Source organism: Leuresthes tenuis, unplaced genomic scaffold (assembly GCF_036924035.1).
Source record: "Leuresthes tenuis unplaced genomic scaffold, fLeuTen1.0.hap1 SCAF_8, whole genome shotgun sequence".
Taxonomy (NCBI): domain Eukaryota; kingdom Metazoa; phylum Chordata; class Actinopteri; order Atheriniformes; family Atherinopsidae; genus Leuresthes; species Leuresthes tenuis.
The window spans coordinates 15,538,136-15,560,289 of NW_027325362.1; the positions used below are offsets into that span (position 1 = coordinate 15,538,136).

At 40.5% G+C, this 22,154-nt stretch overlaps 2 protein-coding genes across 2 annotated transcripts; one reads left to right on the forward strand and one right to left on the reverse strand.

Moving 5' to 3' along the window:
- Window positions 1-1,219: 1,219 nt before the first annotated feature.
- znf488 (zinc finger protein 488) lies at window positions 1,220-4,844 on the forward strand. Its single transcript, XM_072390377.1, has 4 exons — window positions 1,220-1,335; window positions 2,076-2,298; window positions 2,665-2,893; window positions 3,080-4,844. Exons 2-4 carry the CDS (start codon window positions 2,083-2,085, stop codon window positions 4,171-4,173), a joined length of 1,539 nt encoding a protein of 512 aa, XP_072246478.1. The 5' UTR covers window positions 1,220-1,335; window positions 2,076-2,082; the 3' UTR covers window positions 4,174-4,844.
- A 3,095-nt stretch (window positions 4,845-7,939) lies between these two features.
- On the reverse strand, window positions 7,940-13,063 carry gdf10a (growth differentiation factor 10a). The gene is made up of 3 exons (XM_072391043.1): window positions 12,577-13,063; window positions 9,906-11,017; window positions 7,940-9,766 (listed from the first exon to the last, which is right to left on the reverse strand). Exons 1-3 carry the CDS (start codon window positions 12,809-12,811, stop codon window positions 9,575-9,577), a joined length of 1,539 nt encoding a protein of 512 aa, XP_072247144.1. The 5' UTR covers window positions 12,812-13,063; the 3' UTR covers window positions 7,940-9,574.
- Window positions 13,064-22,154: the final 9,091 nt, after the last annotated feature.

Consider the following 22,154-nt stretch of genomic DNA (forward strand, 5'->3'; position numbering starts at 1 on the left):
TTAAGAAGTCACATTTCTATCCCCATTCTTTGTGGAAATCAGCTAATTTGTCCTCATATCAATAAATGCATGAAGTAACGTGTATAAACCTTCATTAATTGATTATTAAGTGTGAAGTGATCAGTGAGTTGATCTTGATGAGCAACAGCAATTCATGATATAACCTGCATGAATTTAAGCATTAAATCATCATGAGCCATATATACCAAAGTAAAGACTACTGACATGATTTTTACTCTCGTTTTAAAGTGTTACATTAACTAAAGAATCTTGATACTTCTTCCACCACTGTAAACAAAAGAAAACTCAGCTATTCTATAAAGCGGCTGTTTGGCAGTTGGAGTTCACCCAAAGCGGCCTCCTCCAAGGCATTTTATGAGTTTCCACTGTCTCATTACAGTCAGTTGGCTCGGAAACAAGCAGGAAATTTACCCAAATCGAAGCCTTGATGCAGAATAATCATTAAATGCTCATTAAGCACAAACATTTAGTTTATGAATAATGCATTTTCCCGATGGCAAGCCCCGACTACCCTGCATCATGTCATGACATTGTGGCCAATTTTACAATTCCCATTGCCCACATCAGGACCTTTTCAACCACTGATGCAACTCTGGTGTTGCCAGAACCAAAAACTGTATTTTCAATCCATAATAGATGTTTGTGCTGGGACTACGGTGGAATGAGGATGTCAGATACACAAAGAACAGTCAATGCATTGTCTGGCAGTGAGAACCACAAAACTCAGAATAATACCATGAAATCATTATGATGATTATCGTGTGATTAATTGCTCGCAGAAGGTATATTACGCTGTACTATTCTTGTTGTGCTATTGTATAATTGTTACTCCCTTATTATTATTTATAAATCAACTTACTTTATATTCGCACAGGGGAGACTTGATATATGTCAAACTGTCTCATACTGAGTTAGGGTGTCCACATCTGGACAGAGGACGCACTGTATTCTTAAAGGAGCTTACATATCATTATCCAGGTCATCACTTTTCTCTCCATACCAACACCCTCGCGAATCTCCTTCGCCGATGTGACTGTAACTAAGACAAAGGAGAATTTAGAGGATAAACTAAAAGCTTGTGTGCCCGCGTGTACGCGTGAGCGCGCACGTGTTGAAATCAATGCGCCACGCTTCAGCGAGCTCTGAGAAGGGAATAAGTGCAAACAGGAGAGGAGAGAGACGTCAGTGCGGAGGAGGATTCAGTCGGAGAAGTAACTCGCCACAGCAACACGACAGGGCTTCGTCACCGAGGTCCACTGCACCTGCGGCAACTTACTTCCACGCGGCACAAACATCCTCCTCCAAGTCTGGCGGGTGAGTCCACATGAGACACTCTTCATTTGTTTCGCCTTTGCTTTATTCACAGAAGTACCCGATTATACAACCCAAAGTTATCCATTTGGATTGGAAAGCTGGCATTTTCAGACTGGCACCAGATCATTCTCTAACGATGTTGCGCGGTCAGCTGTCTACGTTTTAAGAAGGTAGAAGCCTAAAGAACCTGTCACTCGTTGTTAATAGGACAGAGGAAAATCGACAGTCAAGTAATTTACGTGCGTTCATGATGTCCATTCATTCTTAAATCGTTTTGAACTTCTCCAGCGCACAGAGGGGACAGTTGGAGTCCACGGCAGATGCTGAGACAAAAGGAGTAACCGAGTGAAAAACTGAGACAAAGAACGTTAGAAATGATTTTGCTTCGACACCGTCTGCGCCTGCTTCCCTGCGGGATCTTTAATTTGAAAAAGAATTTAAAAAAAGAAAAAGAGAAATGCATTTCGTCACATAAATGATCTTTTCCCCCTGTTTCGCCTGCATGATAACACAATTAATCAAGAGCTAATCCAAATGGTTGAATAGCTTAGGTCTGACCATTAAAAATCCCCCATGTTCTATTGGACTAAAACATATAAGATTAATGTGAAATGTTAGAGTTGAAACAATTTGGCTCGAATTGTGGGCTTAAAGACATATATTCTTATTTCTGTTTCTACCTTTAAGTTAAAACAGATGCTGACTAATTGCAAACCTGATCTTGATGTATTCTCTTCCAGTTTAAAAATGGATCACACTCTCCTGCCTCGGTCTACCTGGACCACTGACAGTAAATTCCTCCAGCAGCATCCAGCGGATCTCTACACCAGTGTGATGGTGACGCGCAGCATCCCTGCAGGCACGTGCTTTGGTCCATGTGTGCTCCAAAACACTTTCTACGACACTATCGCCTTCATAGCGCAGAAATCCTGCGACAAAAGAGCGAAATCCTGCGTATTCAGGGTGAGTCAGTTATGCGGTCAAAGGTCAGGCAACATGGTCATATGGACTTCACACTTCTTTATGACAGTTTAGCTTAAGTGGCCCTCTTAATGGGAGGGGGGATTCATGTGACTTTATAAGCCTATAGCTGTTGCTTACGTTTTTGATTTTTATTCTGCGACGTGACTATATTTTATAACTAAAATTCGTTGTTTTGTCTGTCACTGAGCTGCTTTGAAATGGAAATATCAATGACACAAAGATTTAAAAACGTAGATAAAATCCTTCAAACAAAGGCACTACTCATGGACATAATCTGCCACATTTACAGAAATAGAAAACATGAAAATATGAGCTCAACTAAAATGAAATATTTCTTGCCAAAAGGTCGACCCCGAGGTCATGCGCAATTCGGCCCTGGTGTTGTCCTGGTTGCGGCTCGTACAGGCTGCGCGCAACGGAGAAGAGCAGAACACAGAGGCCTTTCTCAAAGCGGGTCAGTTGTATGTGCGGACCACACGGGACATCCGGCCGGAGGAAGAGCTGTTGGTGTGGTACGACCAGGAGCTATCTCATCTACTGGGCTTCACAGACATAACCAAAGGGTCAGACGATGGTGAGACAGAGCTTTCGTTGGGAGTGTTATGTCATTTTTTATGAAGGATTTCATTCCAAAGATCCTGCATTAAGTCCGTCATCTGAGAGCTGATATGTGAACCTGTAATTATTTAAATTTTGTGTCACATAGAATATGGATTTATCTGTAAGTTTTCACATCATGTGACTTTTTTTTCTTTTGCAGAATTCAAATGTGGTCGATGTAACCAGGTCTTCAAAAATGAGTATCCCTTCGTGGCTCATCGTCGATTCTTGTGTACTCAAGCAAAGATTGACACCTGGAGCCGCGAGGTTTACGAGCACAAGCATTTGGAAATTAGGAGGCAACGCCGGGTGATAGATTTCCACAACATCGCTAGAGATTTGGAGCACAAAAAATCCGGCACCAACGAGGACGCAGAGATTTCCTCCAGAAAGAGGATATGTGAAGAAATTATTTATCCCAAGTGGCGAAAGACAGTTCTGTTAGAAAAAACGAATATCGCAAACGACGACAATAGAACACAGCTGAGTAAGGGCTACGACCAGGTAGGAGGAGACGCCTCTTCCTCTGAGGACAAACAGAAAACCGACATGGTCAAAGCGGACTTTCTGGGACGTAAATGTGTTGATTTAACTGACGTTGGGAAAGTCAATGGGACGTTTACGCACGACAGAGAGGTGGACACACGGTCAGAGACAGCAGAAGGTTCTGGTGTTCGCTTGAGCAGCCATAGCGCATTTTCTCTGGTCCTTTCTAACGACCAGCGTGAGCAGAAAAGCGCGTTCTGTAAACCGAGCAAAAGAACTTCTCTTGTCGAACCCCAGGCACATCTCAGCAGCGCCCCAACAGCCCCATCTAGCCGCCTGGAGGAGATGACGGACGCTTTTACCTCGAGGACTGCTCTGGGATACAACACTTTGATGTCATCCAGCACCATGAGCGCCGAGCTGCACTCTGTACCCTCTCCGGCTGCATTAGGCAACGGCTTCCATTACGCACCACAGCACTGGTCAAGAAACATCGGCGCTCAGCTGCAGAGCACACCTTCCCTCACGATCCTCCCTCCGACTTTCACCTCATTCAGCGTGTCGGTGCAGAACTGGTGCGCAAAATGCAACTTGTCCTTCCGCATGACCTCAGACCTCGTTTTCCACATGCGTTCTCATCACAAGAAGGAGTTCGCGGCGGAGTCTCAGGTGAGGAAGAGGAGGGAGGAGAAACTCACCTGCCCGATCTGCCATGAATACTTCAGAGAGCGGCACCACCTGTCCAGACATATGACTTCTCATAACTGAGAGAAAAGCGACAAATAGTGTATTTATTTTATAATGCCCGTATTTAAGCTTAGAGACTTTGGTGTAGCCTATATCAATGAATGTAGGTAGCTGTTAAATAGCTATACACGAGGCCATCACGGCCTGTCCACTAGATGACGATAGAGATATGCTTAAGCTGATCTTGCTGCAGTTTTGTCACGTTGCCCTGTGTGTCCGTTAAACTGATGATTGTTTTGTGCCTTATGGAATTCAGGAGGGAAGATATTTGGAGAGACCTCGAGGACAGCTCATGATTGTCAGAAATATCTCAGTTTCTAATTGATCAGCTTTTCTCTGCTCTGATTTGTGCGGGAGATGTGACTTGTGTCAGCTTGCACATGTGTTTGGAAATCAAAAATCATCAAAGGGAACTGATGTGTCGAGTTTTTATTTTAATTTTATTTTCAACCATCACCATGTTGGTTCAAATGAAAGTGCGTCAATATTTTTCTTTTCCAACAGGCGGCGACTAAGACCACCCTTCTCCCTCTGTGGGAACGTCAGTGTGAGGAATTGGCCTGTGCTTTGCGTCCATACTTTCCTGAGTGATATCAGGATTGTGTAATGTACTGGGAAGATTTTATTCCACTCTTGCTTTTCATAAGTACTCTACAGGCATAGAACTTGTTTCTTTAAATTTGACATCTTGGGCTTGCAAAGATTAAATGGTTTTTGTTCTGGCTGTTGGCAGTATTTGAATACTATATGAATACAACTAAATCTCACAGGCATTTTGAACCTGGCTTTATTCAGCGTTTAAATTTCTGTTCTGGAAATGTGCAGGCAAATGTTATTATCCAATATCACCTTATTTAGACATAAAATCTGACAAAATATACCATTTTAATATAGTTAATCAGCTGGGGGCAATTGATTGCATAATTGCTTATCTGATAAAAGCACCTACATATCAGACAACATGCCAGCGTGCTGTTTGAATGAAGGAACTAAAATAACGGTACATTAAATCATTTCCAGGCTGCAACTCCAAAATGTAATCAAGCTCTGGTTTTTCTTTGTTCGCTATCATTCATCTACAGACCCAGATGGAGTACAACAAAAGCTCAACTGCTTTGGAATTATGATTTTACATTTCTCCACCAATCATGTACAGCTTATTACCCATTCAGACTTGGCTGTGGACTGATGGACTTAAACAGCCCCTCTCTGTTACAGGTAATGGAGGTAGGAAGAAAGCATGAAGTTCCTGGGAAAGTAAAGACTTAAACCCCATTCAGTCACTCTCTACTGAAAGAGGAAATGAAGCACCCCCACAATACTGTTGTCTTTTTGTTGGAGCGAGAAGTTTCCTCTTTTCAGTCTCTTTGTGCACATACTGAAATCATCGGACAATCATCAGGTACCATCTGGGAGTTCAGTAAAGCTTCTTTTGGAAATAATACAAGGATCAGATATAATTATGGATAATTATTATCAGTAAGAAACAATTGCTCATCTTACACAACCCCCCCCCATAAAAAATATCTGTGAAAGTAAAAACACTGCATTATGTTTGTTATCACTTGTTTAGTCAGTTTAGACAGTTTTTAACCATTACCTGACCTTGTTCTAGCCTGAATAAAAAGGTAATTGTAAACTGGTGAAAATAGATTTTACACCTTCAAAAAGCAGAATAATATCTTTAAATAGAAGAACAACCAGGGGCCAACACGATTGAATGGGTGATTAGGAGGAAGAGTGTCACTCTATTAAAGCTATTTCTTAATGAACAGTGCTATTACTTCTCTGAGCTCAGAAACCGTGAGAGGAAAAGGCCATTATAGCTAGAGACAGAAAATCCTCTGTTGTCTAATAATGGCTGCATTGCTCTCCTTTAATTGGACCATCATCATATGGAAAAACAAATATTGTTCTTGGTTCCCCTCTTGCCTCGTTTATTTTTTTTTAAAAATATATTGGGCCGCTAGAGCCCAGACTACTGTGGTTTTCTCGGCTGGAACAGACCATTGAAAGTGTTCTCCTGTGACTGTGATTGCGGTTGACACGGGGTTCACTTTTTAATGGCAGATTGTGGGTTCGGACTGTAAAGGGGATCATTTAGGAAATGAGGAAAAAAATGAACGTGGATGTGTTCATTATAGCTGGGCCGGCCTACTTTGAAGCCAGGACATAATGTAAACATGATTTATAATAACCCTAATTATAGTCATCATCGTAGTTTAAATGGAGGCTAGACCATAAATAGTCCATTCGTAAAACAGTTGGCTTGTAGCTGCTGAACATTTCCACTTGCTCAGAATGGAGAAAACTGAATCATGAATTTTGGACCTTTCTCTCCCCCCTCATCAGTCCCTTTACATCATCATCAAATATAGGTTTAAGATGATCTTTTAAGAGTTGTTTTCATTGGTCTTACTAGGACATGTTGCAATAAAACGCTAGTGCATTATGTGAGTACTCAGTTGCAAGCCATATGGTTTTCTACATACTTTTTGTTGTTGAGGAGCATCAAATCAATTGAACTTGAAATAGACATGACTTTCATTCTATATTCAGGAACAAGTTATTACATTTCCCCACTGATATTATTGGTTTAACATCAAATATTCATTATCCTTGTTTAATTTTTTTACAGCCTTGAATCAAAGCAATCTTTATTTACTCTACAGAAGAAATAATGCAATTTCTGTCACGGAGTAGAAAGTGATTCTCGCAAAATGATATACAATTTTTTTTTTTTTAAAACAATGATTGTTTTCAAAAGTCTTCCCCACCTTCAATATCAGATGACTAGAGCACAAACGCTCGGTGCATCTACTGAAGTCTCATAAATGTATTAATTAAATTGAGGTCACCCATGCAATAAAGAAGCTCTAGATTTTCATTAAGGTTCATACATTAAGGTTCAAACAGGTTTTGACTTATCAACAGAAAGCAAATGAGAAACAAACTTGTTGTTAACACTATTAAATTACTAAGCCCTAATGTTCTAAGCTAAGCTAATTAGTGAAGCTAATTACAAAATCATGAATATGTTCTTCCACAACAATTAATAAAATATGTTACTGAGTTACCGGAGAAAAGACAGGAAAATCCTACAACAGTAAATATATTTAGTAATAAATCAGTTTGTGATTATGTGTCAAACACATCACTCAGTGTGGTCCACCGCTTTAGCAGAGATGATAAATGCCATATAGTCATGCATAAGTTATAAGTATTGTGCTGACTGGTTCAACATATTATCAGGAAACAGTCATGACGACAATTATCTATAGGACTGATTTACAGATGAATAGTCAATACTACATTGCAACTCACACTTATCTACAGCATAATCCTTTAGTAGGAATTAATAGGGAAGTACTTATTAATTAATCACCGTTCCTCACTTACTTCATTCATACAATTTGAAATAACTCTTCAACTAATTAGCAGTTAGTTTCTATGAGGAGTTCATAAGCTTTTTATTTGTTCCCTGCATACTATAAGTCTTTTGTCCTGGACTGTAAAGTGTTAGGAAGTTTAGACCAAAGCCAAGGCCCAAATTTTTGTGTCAGAACCCGATTTGTTGATGTATGTTTTCACCTTGGCTTTAAAGGGATTTGATCTGTTGTTGAGAACAACTGCACTAAATACTCCTTTGGCTCTTGCAATAAGCTCCACAGACAGTAAACACTTATAATCACTACACTTCTAATGGACAAAACAGTGCTGATATGGAAAATATGCACAATTGATTCTTAGATATAACTTTATCCATTCACTATGCACATGTGCCAGGAATATTTTCTAGCATAATTTTCTAGTGCAATAAACAATTCATTCTTTTGTTTCTTTTCCACAAGTAAATGTCTCCATCTTTGAGACAAAGTTTCTGTCCAATTGAGACAAACTTCAAAGCATCTGTTTGATGAAAACAGATGTGGATGCACTCTGCCAACTTTTTGAGGCTCAAGACAAAACAGCCACAAAGTAATGGGTTACTAGTCAAATGGTTTCCTCTATAATTTTCACTGTCAATTCGACACATTGGGTAGGTACCACATGTCACCTTCCTCCTCCTTTGAATAGAATCGGCAAGCAGTGGGGTTAAAGAGGTTCAGATTATCTGACTGTGAACATCTGAGAAGAGAAGCTATTGAGAGGAAAAGCCTGCACTTGAAAATGTCCTGTGTTTGAATGAGGGAGTGGGGTCACGTGGGAAGAAAATGGGAAGTGCACCACGTTCCATGTTCTGAAGCTCAAGTGGCTGACGTCCTAATAGGTGCATACCTATGTCCTCCATCAACCATTAATCCACTGCAACCGCATCCGTCATGTTATTCGTTGGACAGCAGACATCTGAGCCTTTGGTGTGGGGTAATAACGGGTTCAAAGGGCCTTCAGGGAATGTTAGCTATCTTTGAGTGGACCCTTCCTGCTTTTGTACTGAGTTACGGTGGAACAGTGGTGCCCTATAAGGTTTGTTTTGAGAAAGAATTTCACCCCACGAATCAAAAGTTATGCACAGATATTTTCCAAGCAAAACATTGGCTGTGTGAAACAATAATATTCCATAAAGATTGCTGGATTAAATTACTTATTTATTCTAACTGATAGAAGGCTAAATTTTCATAATTTAATCAATATACATGTACAAAACACATTTAAAATATACTAATACAAAATCTAGTAACTATGACAAATTATTTCTAACCATATTTCACATTCAAAAATAGAAAAATACTTATGGTTTCAATCTAACATTCTTGAGGAGTTATGAGGGGGTTGGTGGGTGTAAATGAATTCCAGGTGACATCTACAGTTCATTGGAAAGTTCCTTTTTTTATATAAACAGCAAGAATGTATTATAACCTTCCTGTCTGTCAACTAAATGAAGGTTGCATGTAAAAGGTATTGTTGTAAACAAGTATGAAAAAAATTGAGAAATGTTTCATAATCTCTTACATGTGTGTGCTGCTATGTGACCTGCCTGGTGACACACGATAAAAGTTTAATCTTTTCAATTCATAGTCTTTGTATTCAAAGAAAACATGAACTCACTGTGAGCTCTTTGCAAAACTTTCTGTGATTAAAAGGAAAATATCCCTTTAATGCTCCTGTCTACGGACTTCCTCGATGTGATTTCAAACACAGCATAAAAACTACTGGGTTTCTTAGACATGTGGAGCATTGACTTTACATGTGTTCCTCCTGCCCCAGCAGATACCAGACAATGTGTCTCTTCAAGTCTGTTGCCGCGGGACAGAGGAGATGGAAGTGATTTCTCTACAGCCCACGTTCCTTCAGGAATATTGCTGGGCAGAGTGTCTTTGTTTCTCAGCATCAGGAAACCACTTAACAGATGTACGTTTCTGTCTTGTTAACAGTTTCTCTACCCAGCCACCCTGTTTTGTGCTCTGCCCTCACCACCTTTCTATCTGCAGGAGCAGGAATGAACGGACATGTTGGGGTAAATCTTGAATACTGGGTTCCTGGATTCATCTTGGAAGAGCACAGCCAGAGGACTCATGTTTTCTGGGACACAGCAGGGCTCAGGAACCCCAGGGATGATCCCCACAGCTCGCACTATGCTCTGAATGGTGGCGTGGTTAGACGGCCTCAACACCTAGTGGGGTTTAAGTGCAGGAGATTGATGCAAATGAGAAACATTTAATAAAAGGGTGAGATGATCACTCAAATAACTTGAGAAAGAAAATATGAAACTAAGTAAGACATTATAGGGAGTTAGATATTTATGTTCTCACCTGTGGCATGGGGAAACCGCATGTGCCAGCGCAGTAGTAGGCATCAAAAGCCTTGGGGGCTATGACCCATTCACTCCAGCCAATGTCTGCAAAATCCACTCTGAGGTTCCTCCTGGAGCAGCCTCTGTGCTGGCTGTTGCCCCACTGCCGCCTCCTGGCCTTCCGCATGGTTTGTTCATCAAAATTCAGAACAGGTGACTGAGTATTAACAGTCCCCTTGTGCTTCTTTCCACCCTTTCCCTCATGTTTCCGCTCATTCTTTCGCCTGTCACTGATAGCAGGTGTGTGACTGTCTTCTGTTTTTTTTGCAGTTGAATCGTCTGTGCTGATCTGTTGTGATGCTCTTTCTGATTCTGGGATAACTTTAGGTTCATTCGCGTCCTCTTGGGTTTTTCTCTTCTTTTCCTTTCTCTCTGATTTAGGCTTGGGTTTGAGTGCCAGGTACCAATTGCTGTCCCACACGTCATCTTTCCTGTATCCATCGTGCCAGTAGTCAACCTCAGGCAACTCATTGTTTTGGATGGGATCAGAGAGCAGATTTGTTTCCCTCCTCACACGTCCTATCAACTCTGGTGAGGAATTATGTCTCTTCGGGAGCTCTCCTCCCTCATTAAATGGATCATATTTCTGAAGGCTTGCTGCCACGCTGTTGGGTTCTGCTAAGGTTTTGTCATTAGCATACAGTAGCAGGTAGGGCATGCTGCCAGAAGGCAGAACCTCCTCTGGTTTCTTATGGGGCTGCTGCCCTAAGTCCAATTCAAGTGACACCAACAACTGACCCTTATCCTGGGCTTCCTTTATGACCTGGGTCACATCTTTTATTTGCCACACCCCTCTTCTGTGGGGATGGAAGGTCACATTGCCTAGAAATGAGCCCACTGACCCAGATCTGGCCTCTGACCCAGAAGAGACAGAGCGAAGTATCAAGCTGATGGATGGAGAAGGGTGGAAGGCTGCAGAACGACAGGATGGGCTCTTGAAGCGTTTACAGAACCAGGGTTTTGGATGTGGGTACTTCTCAAACAGGAAGTGAAATGTGGCCGAGAGGATGACCTCTGAGTCCAGGAGTGTTGTAAGGTTGAGCCGGTACATCATCCTGTGGTTAGTAGAGTCTGCAAAGACAGTCAGTGTCAGTCAGGCAGGTAAACGGATTGACAATGAGTTCTTGTCTTCATCCACAAAGCGATGCCTTTTTTTAAACTTCTTTTTGAAATCACATATGGAAACATTTGCACAGTTTTGCATCTCCAGTGTGCTTTTGTGATCTTGTTTTGAAAGGGATAATTTAGCCAAAGGTACTTTCTGAATATCTAGCTGTTATTTGGCTTTTAAAACAAAAATAATAGGCTGTTATTATGGGATAGAAACATATGCCAGTGTAGGCATGCAACCAGGAACTGAACCTTGTTTGAACTCAGGCATTTGAGCTGTCTGTATTACAATTCTTACCTGCAATTTTAGATCAATTTTCTAGAAGAAAGAATGGCTGAAAAGGAAATACACGACTTAAAAGTGCCAAATCCAGAGGAAATGTGTTTAAAAAGCAGTACATTACTGAGCCAAAGCATTTAATGTGGTCAACCGCCCCTTCCCAACACTGGGGTATTTAAATACCATTCTTTACACTGTGTTGCATGACTGAGGTGTGTGACTGGTATGCTGCTTCATGCCTTGGTAGGATTTCAGAGGGTGCCCTTAAGAGGAAACAGACTCTGGGGATCTGACTGGCAGGGATTGAGGGGGTTGAGCAGAGAGCTGCATATTCATGATGAACATTAAGTTCAACAGCAGAGTTATTGTTCATTGTATAGGAACTCAGCGGACGTACTGACTGACTCAAGAGATATACATTACCTTAAAATCAGCCTGCATATGGAAATGCTTTCCTCAGTTTCTGTTAAAGCTTCCCCTTAAGCTTAATACAGCCGGCACTGTCTGCTCAGACACCAAGACATAATCAACTGCTTCAACAGGTCTTACATTGTTGTGAAAACTCTTACATCTCTCCTTGGATTACATTAAGTCTCAGCAGTAAAAATACACACGTGTTATGGTATGCTATCTGAGAACTTTGTGGGATATAGATGTCTGTGAGTTGTGTTTGTAAAAGCAGCATCGGGCAGAGAGGAACGACTGTGCTTTAAGCCTCTTGACTCCAGGACGTGGAGACACTCATGCCCTTTGGCAACAACAGTAAGCCACCACAATGACCCTGTGCTGCTGAGGTTTTACTGTATAGTTTTTTACTGTGCACGGCTCACAGGGACTCACATGAATTCTTGTGTGCCTGTTTGGAGAAACTAATCAGACTCTGCGCAGAAGAGGCGCAGCTGCTACCACAAACTCTGCGAGCCCACAGCATCCCCAAAACTATTTAAATGCATTCTCAGACTGTTCCAAAACAATCCTACCTATTTAGAGACTCAGGCTGAGCCATGCAGCCTCTCTTAGTGCTCACACTTTTAATAGTCATCCCTGAAAAGGATCAGCAGATCTTTCTGGCTGCGCATTTATTTATTTGTATTTTTTTTTTCTTTTTGTGGCGGATTACTGGTGCACGTGTGGTTCACAAGGCTATTTTTGGTTTCACAATGACATCTAAAATTATACATCATAGCGCTCAGTGAGCCTTATCACTCGTCTAGGTACTATAGACAGGCTGTTCACACACCTCTGCTGGCTCTGAAACTCCTAACAGTGTTTCCTTCTTTGAGGCGGTTCTCCTTGTTGTATTTCTCGTACAATCTGTACATATGCTGGGAGACCATGTCCTCATCCAGGTCACTTATGAATGGTTTCGATGACAGTTGTTGGAAACCGCTGACCCCGGCGACAGATGCAGCGGCCAGGAAACAGTTGAACATCAGCAGGAACAGGTGCGAGGAAATCATACTTAATGCTGTCATTTAAATGCTGAGGAGAACTCGGTTTTAATTCCAAAAATGCAAACCGTCTAGAAAAATGTCCGAACTACCCAGAAGAAGCGCCAAAAACAATCCACGCTTGACAAGCTGTGCGCAAATGTTCCACCTCTACCCTCACTTTCCTCGTCGTGCTCAGTGCGCAGTCTCCCTCCTCTCTCTCGAGCTGTGAGGAACCTGGATGCTGAATCGGCTGGTCCGGGCAAGAGTTGGAGCTGCTACTTTCACACTCTGTGTGACCGCCAGAGGCTTGAGGAGGTTATACTGGAGCGGTGAGAGGCACTGACGTATAATCCTGTCAGCCAACGAGGTTTCTGCAGAGCTAAGAGGCAGGAGTAGAGGTCATGATGCTGACCCCCTTCTCTCTCTGCTCGTGCTGATATTAATGATGATGGTACTTATGTTTTATGTGTTATTTTGCATCCGTTTAGCAAGGACATTTATCTAGTGGCTTTAGAGCGTTTTAAAACAGTGTTTGTGTCCATTTGTTCAAGACTGGTCAGACAAAACCCCTGCTGAAACTCATCAAACTGTGTGTTTTTCTTCACAGGCAAAGCACTTTTACCTCACAATTTCCATCTCACCCCTTATTTCCAGTAACTGCTTTTGACATGCTCTCAGTCACACATAATTAGCATAGAAACACCTACAATAATAGTCTGACCAACCACCCAAGGGCTATTGTTAGGACAAGGCTCCACATTTTGTACAGTGTGCTGCAACGATGTGTGTGTGTGTGTGTGTGTGTTTTGCAGTGAACTGCTGTACAGCAGACTATTTCAAGGGACTTACTGATTTTATTCATTGCAAACAGAGCGTGACCTCTTCTGGGTTTCAAACTTGCCACAGTTTTGTCTGTGGTGTGTATGTATTTTTGTATGTTTGTGTGTATACGTGTTATTTCTAGTGTGTGTGTCTCTGGTGTCTGGAGTTCTGTACCAACAATGCTTGTTTTGTGGAAGTGGTGGACTCCAGCAGAGAGGCTGTAACTAGCTGGGCCTCTCGGGTCACTCTCCACCACTACGCACACTCACAGTCTCACATGCACACCCTCACGCACACGTGCTTGCATGCACACAGAGAGAGAGCTACTTAGTACCTTTCTGGCCCCCAGGGGCCCCACAGGATACTCCTTTTCACTATGTTCCACACGAGCGACAGGTCTTAAATCTGGATTATTTTCAAGATGCATTTGAAAGTGCATGTGTGCCATGTGTATGCGCACACATTTTTCTGTGACAGTGTAGAAGCTGGCTGCAGTGGCATGCTTTATGGCTTTGTCATAGCACACAAACACATGATTGTTGATATATGGGATTGGAAAACAAACCATGATTAACTGCTGTGGTTATTTATCTGAATACATGCAATACTTTCCCTCCACTTAAGTAAGTGGCATGTTTGAAAAGAAATAATGAGAAAAATCCGGTGAGGGTTTGGAGTGATGTTTGAGAATGATCACTATGCAAATCAAAATCTGTGGCTTCACAATATTAAAAAATGCACTGTTGTTTCACTGGGAGTTATAACCTTCAAAAACCAAAGTACAGTTTCCCAACAGGGAACTTTCATTCTCCATTATTAACAAGTCATTGAGCAGACCATCAATATGACAACACATGGCAGTTTTGTTGCACATAGAAATAAAACAGACTGGACAGTTTCAACAATGTACAAGAGTTCATTGTCGACATTTTGAAAAATCTAAAATGTGTGTGATGCAATATATTTGAGCAGGTATGGAGAGTTAACACATCTATCTAAAAGATAGAGGGAATTAGGGTCAAAATGAATAGTTGTGGGGAGGAGATGGCCTAATGCAAGTTCAAGCGTGAAGAAGACAACATGAAATGGCTTTGACCTCTAACCCTGAATATGTAGGCTAGTGCGAGATTAATGTTGGGCATTATCTACAATAATGCTCCTGTCTCTATTATGTGAGTATAGCGGCATCCCTGTGACTAAACCTAATGAGTAAAAAACGTAGAAACAGCTGGAGAGGCGCTATGGTTACTCATTATTCCAACTTTTGGTACACATCACAGAACATAGCAGTGTCCAAATTTAGGCTCAAAATTGGTAAAATTACAAAAACTGTTTTGGATTACCAAATCATTATTAGACTACGTTAACTTAAAGATGATGCATCATGTAAACTTAGATTCAAGAAGTTCAATTAAAGTGCCATTATAAGTTAGACAATTTTAAGATTATGATATGTAGATATGTACTTAAGAATATTTCCACAATATATAAATATATATATATATATATATATATATATATATATATGTGTGTGTGTGTGCACATGTTTGATTGTTGCTCAAGGCAAACTGTCTCTGATTAATTACTGGAATAGGGTATACATGAATTTATACTTTGCAGTTTAATAGTTAAATACTATAGGCTATATGTATTTTTGCTGGGTCATGAGATAGTCACTGTAGTGCCTTAAAAAAGCACACCGAAAGTTTGACTTCCTCTCCAAGAAAGTTGTCCTTGGTTAGATACTTGTACAGGACAGGACTGATTGGTTCTTTTAATTTGACAAATGATATAAAATCAAGCGCATGAGATGTAAATAGTCATTTGAAGATAAGCTAAACTGGAGGTAGAAATCTGACTAAAATTCTCTATCTAGATTGACCCAGCACCTCATCTTATATTAAGAAATTAGCATCTTATTAAACTAGATAAAACTCAACTTTTAAAAAAAGTTTGCAGCCATCGTAATCCACTTTTTGAAAGCTCAACACAAAATAGAAATGGTAAGACGGTCGCAAAGTGTGTTGCTGAATAACTGACATTTTCACAGAGTGACTCATAGCTTATGGGATACAGTATGGTTTATCATTGAAAGGTTTGAGGGACAGATGCAAATGTTACCGCACACTGATCCCTCCAGCAGCACTGAGCTGTGAAGCCTGTTGTAACTGACTGCTCGGGCTGTGTTACAGGGCCACACTGTGTTATAGTTTGTTCAACATGGAGGTCCCCTCGTAGGGCCGTCCAAACCAAACAGGAGTTGTGTTCTACTCTCTGTGGGGCTGTGGAGGAGTGCGAGGAATTAACGTGCCTCCGTATGTGTTTGTGTGTGTCTGTCTGTGGGTGGTACTGATGGTTCTGGAAATGCTCCTATTTTAACACCTTACATGGTGTTGGGTAAGACTATTTTGGTTCTTGAGCACAGCAGAGGGTGTCTAATAGATGTTTGTGAGTAGGCACAGGGCATTTAATATGGATTATCTATTGAACAGTCACCCTCTAGTAATTGAATATGTAAATAATTTTCCATTTTCATACTAACAAGCAAAAAAAACTAACAAGTGCTTATAAGAAGTTTATCTTGCCTGAATTTTAACATTTTGTGTTATTAATACCACTGACAGGGTTATGATTTTCAAAGCTTGAACAGAAAAGGGATGAGCATCTGTTTCTGTTCAGCTAGGTTTTGAGACGTGAGACGTGAGAATCTCAAAATCTCTTGCAGAGATGTGGAATGGTTCACCAAACTTTTTCATTTATGAATCTGAGAAGCGTTCCATTTCCATTGGTGGCTTTGTTTCTTTGATATGCCATCAACATGTTTTGAACAGGCTACAAAACTAATTCGATTTGCAGTGATGAATACAGATTATCCAGAGTGACCGTCATTGTCATTGTTCTTGTAGGGATAAGCCTACTTTGGTGGTCAAGCAGAAGTCTTGTGTTGGGAACACCTAATCTCAATGGCAGCAGACAAAATCGACACTATATTAACTAAATATGCTATTTTATGACTGTAGTAACCAAATCTTGTAATGCTTATGTGGAGCTAAGAATCCCTCGCTTTAGCAGTAAAACTGACCCCAGAATACAGGATACAAGTAGCTCATAAAACATAGATTGCCTGCTACTGGGATTCTTGATCTTGGGCCAAATTCAAACTCAGATTGGAGGGTTATGGTGGACCAGAAATCCCACTATGTGAATGTCCTCAACTTTGCTTGGTTTAAGTGTGAGAAAGAGCACAAGTGTGTGTGACTATGGAGACTGTAGTTATGCTTGGGGGTGTAACTCTGTGACCCATTCACATGGTTAATAAAACATTCATAGAAGCAGAGGAATGTTATGGTTTTTGTGTATGTGTGCGCTTGCATGTGCAGGCAATCGTGTGTGTGTGTCCTTGTGTCTGTGATGTTGGGACCCCTGCAGTGACCACACGGAGTGCACCATTCTATCCACAAACAAAGGACCGGCTGTTCCCCCCTACTTCAACTGTGGACTGCTCCAACACCGCCGACCGTTCGTCGTCGAGCTAACCAAATATTTCCCTTTCTGCTCTGAATTTGTCTCAACAAATAGTTTTGTGTTTTGGGGTTTTCTTTCTCCTCTGGCTCCTTGCTTTTGATAGAGGACTCCTGGACTCACAGGTGGCCATGCAACGATAATTCAGTAGGTGAAATGGGATCCCTTGTTTTTCCAGAAGACAAAAAGTCAGGAAAAGCACCAGACTTCTCATGTTTTTGCCTCATGTGACATATTGACTTTTTATATGGAAAAATGACCCGACAGTGGAGCAGCCTGCTGTGGGAATGTTGCCTCGTGTTTAATTGACTGATTCAGATTCACTTAGGTTCACTTCTGTTCTCACAGCCCGTGGCGAGGTATAGATAGACATATTGTGTGTAAGATCTCACTGCCTGACATTTTTCTCTGAGCATGGCTCAAACCACTTGACAGGGGGGCTGATCTGTGATTAAGGAAAATAAATGGAAATGTGTGTGTTTTAAACACTTGCAGGACTGATGCCCTTTCCAAGCTCTGACATACAGCCTTTGCTTTGTGTCTCTTCATCTCGCAAAGGCCGAGTTAGTCACTAACAGAAACATTACTGTCTCATGGTAAATCTAACCTAATATACATAAACTTTTTTTGTTGTCCTCGTTTTACTGTGTTCGAATTTCTTTCTTTTTGCCACGTGTTGCATATTCATTCATACAATACAATCCCCATTAAGACTTTTACAGACAGTTTGGAGAAAGCTAAAAATGTTTAACTAACTGAGTGTGTAGTGTTAGGTGAGAAAGCAGAATATTCTACAGAGTGTGATTTGAGCTGTGACCGGTGGTGTTGTGTTTACTCTGACGCCCATGATATTCATTACCGGCCGCACTGTATGCTGGTACTTCCTGAACATGTCCCATAGGTCCCTGACCTTCACCTCTGCAGGCTTCGCTGAAACCCCATTGGGCTGCTGCCAAGAAATTACACCAGGAGATTGATTGGCTAAATCCTTTAATTGTTAGGATTTCAAAAATGGGGCCTGAACGACTGCACCTTTGGTAGGTGACCATGTCCAACAAAGCCGGGAATGTACGGCCTTGTGATAGACCCTGCTGTGTTTATTCTAAAATTCAAGTGAAATTTAAGGTTTAATTTGAGGTGTGGGAATTGAAGCAGGTTTCATAATATTGATAGAAAACAGAGATGTAACACTTGGGAATGAGCTTGTGTATTTACACTGTAAAGCAAATCAAAAAGGCAATTATTTGTCACTTCCTCCTCACTTTCAGTTTATTTATTTTTACCCTGAGCTCTGGACTGAGGGCGGAATGTCTTTTGTTGGATATGATAATCTTCTGCTCTTGTGCTGATTGGTCGTGTACAAGAATGTGATATGCCCACACACATTCAGGATAACATCCTGCTGAGATTTGCATGTGGTTTGTTTCTGTTGAGCTCACTTTTTGTTCAATATTCTACATGTTCCTATAAAAGGGGAAAAACAAAACCCAAATTACCCCACAGCTCCAACTCTCGAAAGACAGCAGATATCTAATACATTTTGGGAATATGATGGCAGGGGCTTTTCATTAAGCTTGATGGATCTGTCAAATTGACCCATGCTCTAATTTGCTTCTGTCTCCATCATTTAGTGAGAGGGTGTGTGTTATTTCCCAATAAATGTACCCTCCTTGAAGAATAGTAACTACGATATGTATTTCCCAGTAGTGGGGGTTCAGACCTCCTGTTTCATTTGGGGTTCTAATTGAACGTGACTGTTGCTTGGGTGATGTCATATTGGTGGGCTTGAAGTAAAAAGAAGCAAGAAGACCAGTAGTGGTAAGTGACTGATTACTGAAAGTCAAGAAAGTTGAGATTGAAAAGAAAATAACTATGTTTTTCTACTTCCAGGTCATGTTGAAACAGTTTGATGTTTCATGATTCTGGCAGTCACTGACAGAAGGAAAAACATTTCATCCAGTTGGATCTCTTGTCTCCGGTGGTGGTACAGTCGGGGCAGCCTACAGCCTAAACATACAGTATGTCAGTCTTTGCAGGCCTGCAGTAAGATCAAGGCCAGAGCAGCGGTGGGCAATTTCATAAGAACGCAGATTCAGTTAATGAAAGCTCTTTGTTGATAACTTCCCAATTTTAAACAAAGTGGACTGTCAGGTTTCACTACGTTATTGCTTACAATCTTTCATCAGATTGTGGGAAGCATTTTTGTTTTTATAAAATGGGAGAGTAGTATGTGAACACCAAAACGAATTTGCACAAATATTCACAGAGCTGATGGTGTCAAATCAACATACTCTCCTTTCTGCATTGTAATATGTGTGCCTTAGAAGGCTGATTGTGCACCTTTCTGAAGCCCCAAGTTAATTTTACTAACTTTCTTTTGGATATATTCACTGGGAAATCCTTTTCATGCGTACAGTTAATTCTTCAAATGAGCCTCGCTTGACTTGACCAGGATATAATGCAAAGAAAAATAAGAATTAAATTGTCTATTTTGCTATCATCTGGCTCGTTTTTTCTAATTTTGATTATTTTCACTATTCTTCTCTTTATTGTTCTCTAGAGACTTCATTTTCTCTATGTTCTACCTTTTTTACCTGATATTCAACTGCAATCACTCTTTAGTGACTTTGTTGTGTTTGTTTGGGTGTCTGTATGTGCTCATACTCAAACAAATTATAGTGATCAATTGCTTCTGGACGGAGCTCAACTATTGGTTTGATGAAAAAGATGCTAAAAGGGTTGTAATAACTGATATTGCTGACTGTTAAGTGATTGCTATTCAGTGGCTGTAAAAATGGAATGAATCACATTGTACTGAAAAAAAAAAACAATTAGTGGAATAAGTGTTTAGATCATTAACAACAAAAGTGGTGCAAGTGCCAAATGTAATTAAGGTATTAAAAGTAGTTTTTGCATGATTGCATTTTATTTTCATGTTTTTTTGGTGTATGATTATCAGCGTATGGTGAATTTTACTGTAGATGTTTAACTTTTAGATTGTTAGATGGTTTAAGCAATGCATATTCTGAGATCATAACATTTGTCTTAAAGGTTCACTTTCCATGAGCTCAAAAAGCAGAACGCTGTGTTTTTTTCTTTTTAAAAAGGGTATGCTCTGTATTTCATATCTTTGAAGATGAGTGAACTTTTTCATCTCATGAAAACTCACGTTTATAAGAAAAAGAAGAAATTTGAAGGTACATAGTTTTATTGTGGACAGAAAAGGCATAAAAGCCTGATCAGTGTTTAATCTAATTTGTTACTAAACTCTCAAAAAAAATCACATTTTTGGCTGTCAGTTGTAGTGGAGGTAGTAAACGTAGAGGAGGAAGGAGGTTTATGCGGTGGAAGTCATGCACACGTATTTGGTATGCTCTGTATTCTGATCATCATTCATATTTAGTTTTATACAGTTAAATAATCATAATAAGTGTTGTAATGTGACAGTGCAGCTGCATTGTATATGACTGTGTTAGAAAAACCCCACAGAAACTGGATAACTTTTTAGAGCGCTCCTGTCATGCAGAGGAAAGAAAGCTCAAATCCAAATCCATATGGAAAGAATGATTTGCATTTGTCTTTAATTCACTTTTTCTTTAATTTGCTGGTACAAATTCAAAAATGCTTTTGGTTCTGTTTATCCTTCGATAACCTACATACTGAGACAAAGTTGTAGTTATACATGACAGCTCAGTAATTTGACATACAGAATAACAGCTGCTTTTATCTCTCTTAATCACTATGTATTTATTCCTTTGAATTTATATGAATAACCTTTGTCCACATCAGTATATGTAGCTATGCTGAACTAAACTTTGAAAGATAAATACATGTGCAAACAGGGGCAAGACATACTACCCAACAGGTTTTAATCCACTGTGTAAAAGACTTGGTTAGCATAGCTTGTTCACCAGTATAAAGGTTTGTAACTCCTGTCCATCTATAAACTGTGCTAATCAGCTGCATAGGAACTCACACAACACACAAGATTGGAAAAGACTTCAGATGTGTTTAGAGGAGATAACGGAGAAGGATCGCTGGTCCACTCTTTGTTAGGAGTCTCATATGGATCTGGTCCTAGGCTTCTCTTGACATCTTGTCATAAAACATTTTTTTCTCTGTCTGACATTTTCTTCCCATAATACTTGTTTGGAGTCGCATGTTTTTCTCCTCTCTAGCTTGTTTACCATCGATGATTGTTACTGTATCTTTCAAGATGGTGATCACGACGCAGATTGCAATGCGCTGTGAAGTCTTTTCCCCTTGTCACTACTGGAATAAATGTACTTACTGTAATTTGGCCAGTAAATCAAAGTGACTGCTAAAGTTTTAGACGTCTGACGGCCGATTAAAGTGAAAAATGTCAAACTTCACATGACCCTACTTTAACAGTTCAGTGCAGGTTACAATGCCATCATGATCATGATCAATGGTCCCCATCTGTCTTATCCTAGCTTCAAAATATAGATATTATTTATGAATGATTTTAAACATGGTGGACACAAGCTGTTAACATCTAGTTCCCATGTAAACCGAAACCTCAGTGATGGTTTCAGAGACTTTCTGGTTCACAAGGTATTTTTCTGAAATTAATGGGCTTTCCCTCTTGACTCGGTGGGAGCAACAGGGAACTGGTATTGTATTGCAACTGAGTGTGTGCATGGGCGTTTGGGTCTGTTTGTGCTTATATTGCACTTGTGACTGTCTCCAAGGCCTTAGCCATGGACCATGAGGCCACATCATGTCTTTTGCTTAACCTCTCATTCCATTGCGGACTGACTCCACAATCCCCCCCATTCAAACAGAAAAAATTCAAACCATTTCAGACTAGAGAAGATCAACCCTGGTGAACTCCAGGCTCTGATGCGAAAATATGTATGTCTGAACAAAAGCCAAATTAATGCACACTCCACCCTGTGTGACGCACTTTGTGTCTTGCTTAACTCACACATAAGGTGCCAAATGCCAAAAGATGATAGATTTTAACAGGAGATTGTTGATGTCATGGTTGGCAGCTAAATAAATCTGGGGTAGAAATAAC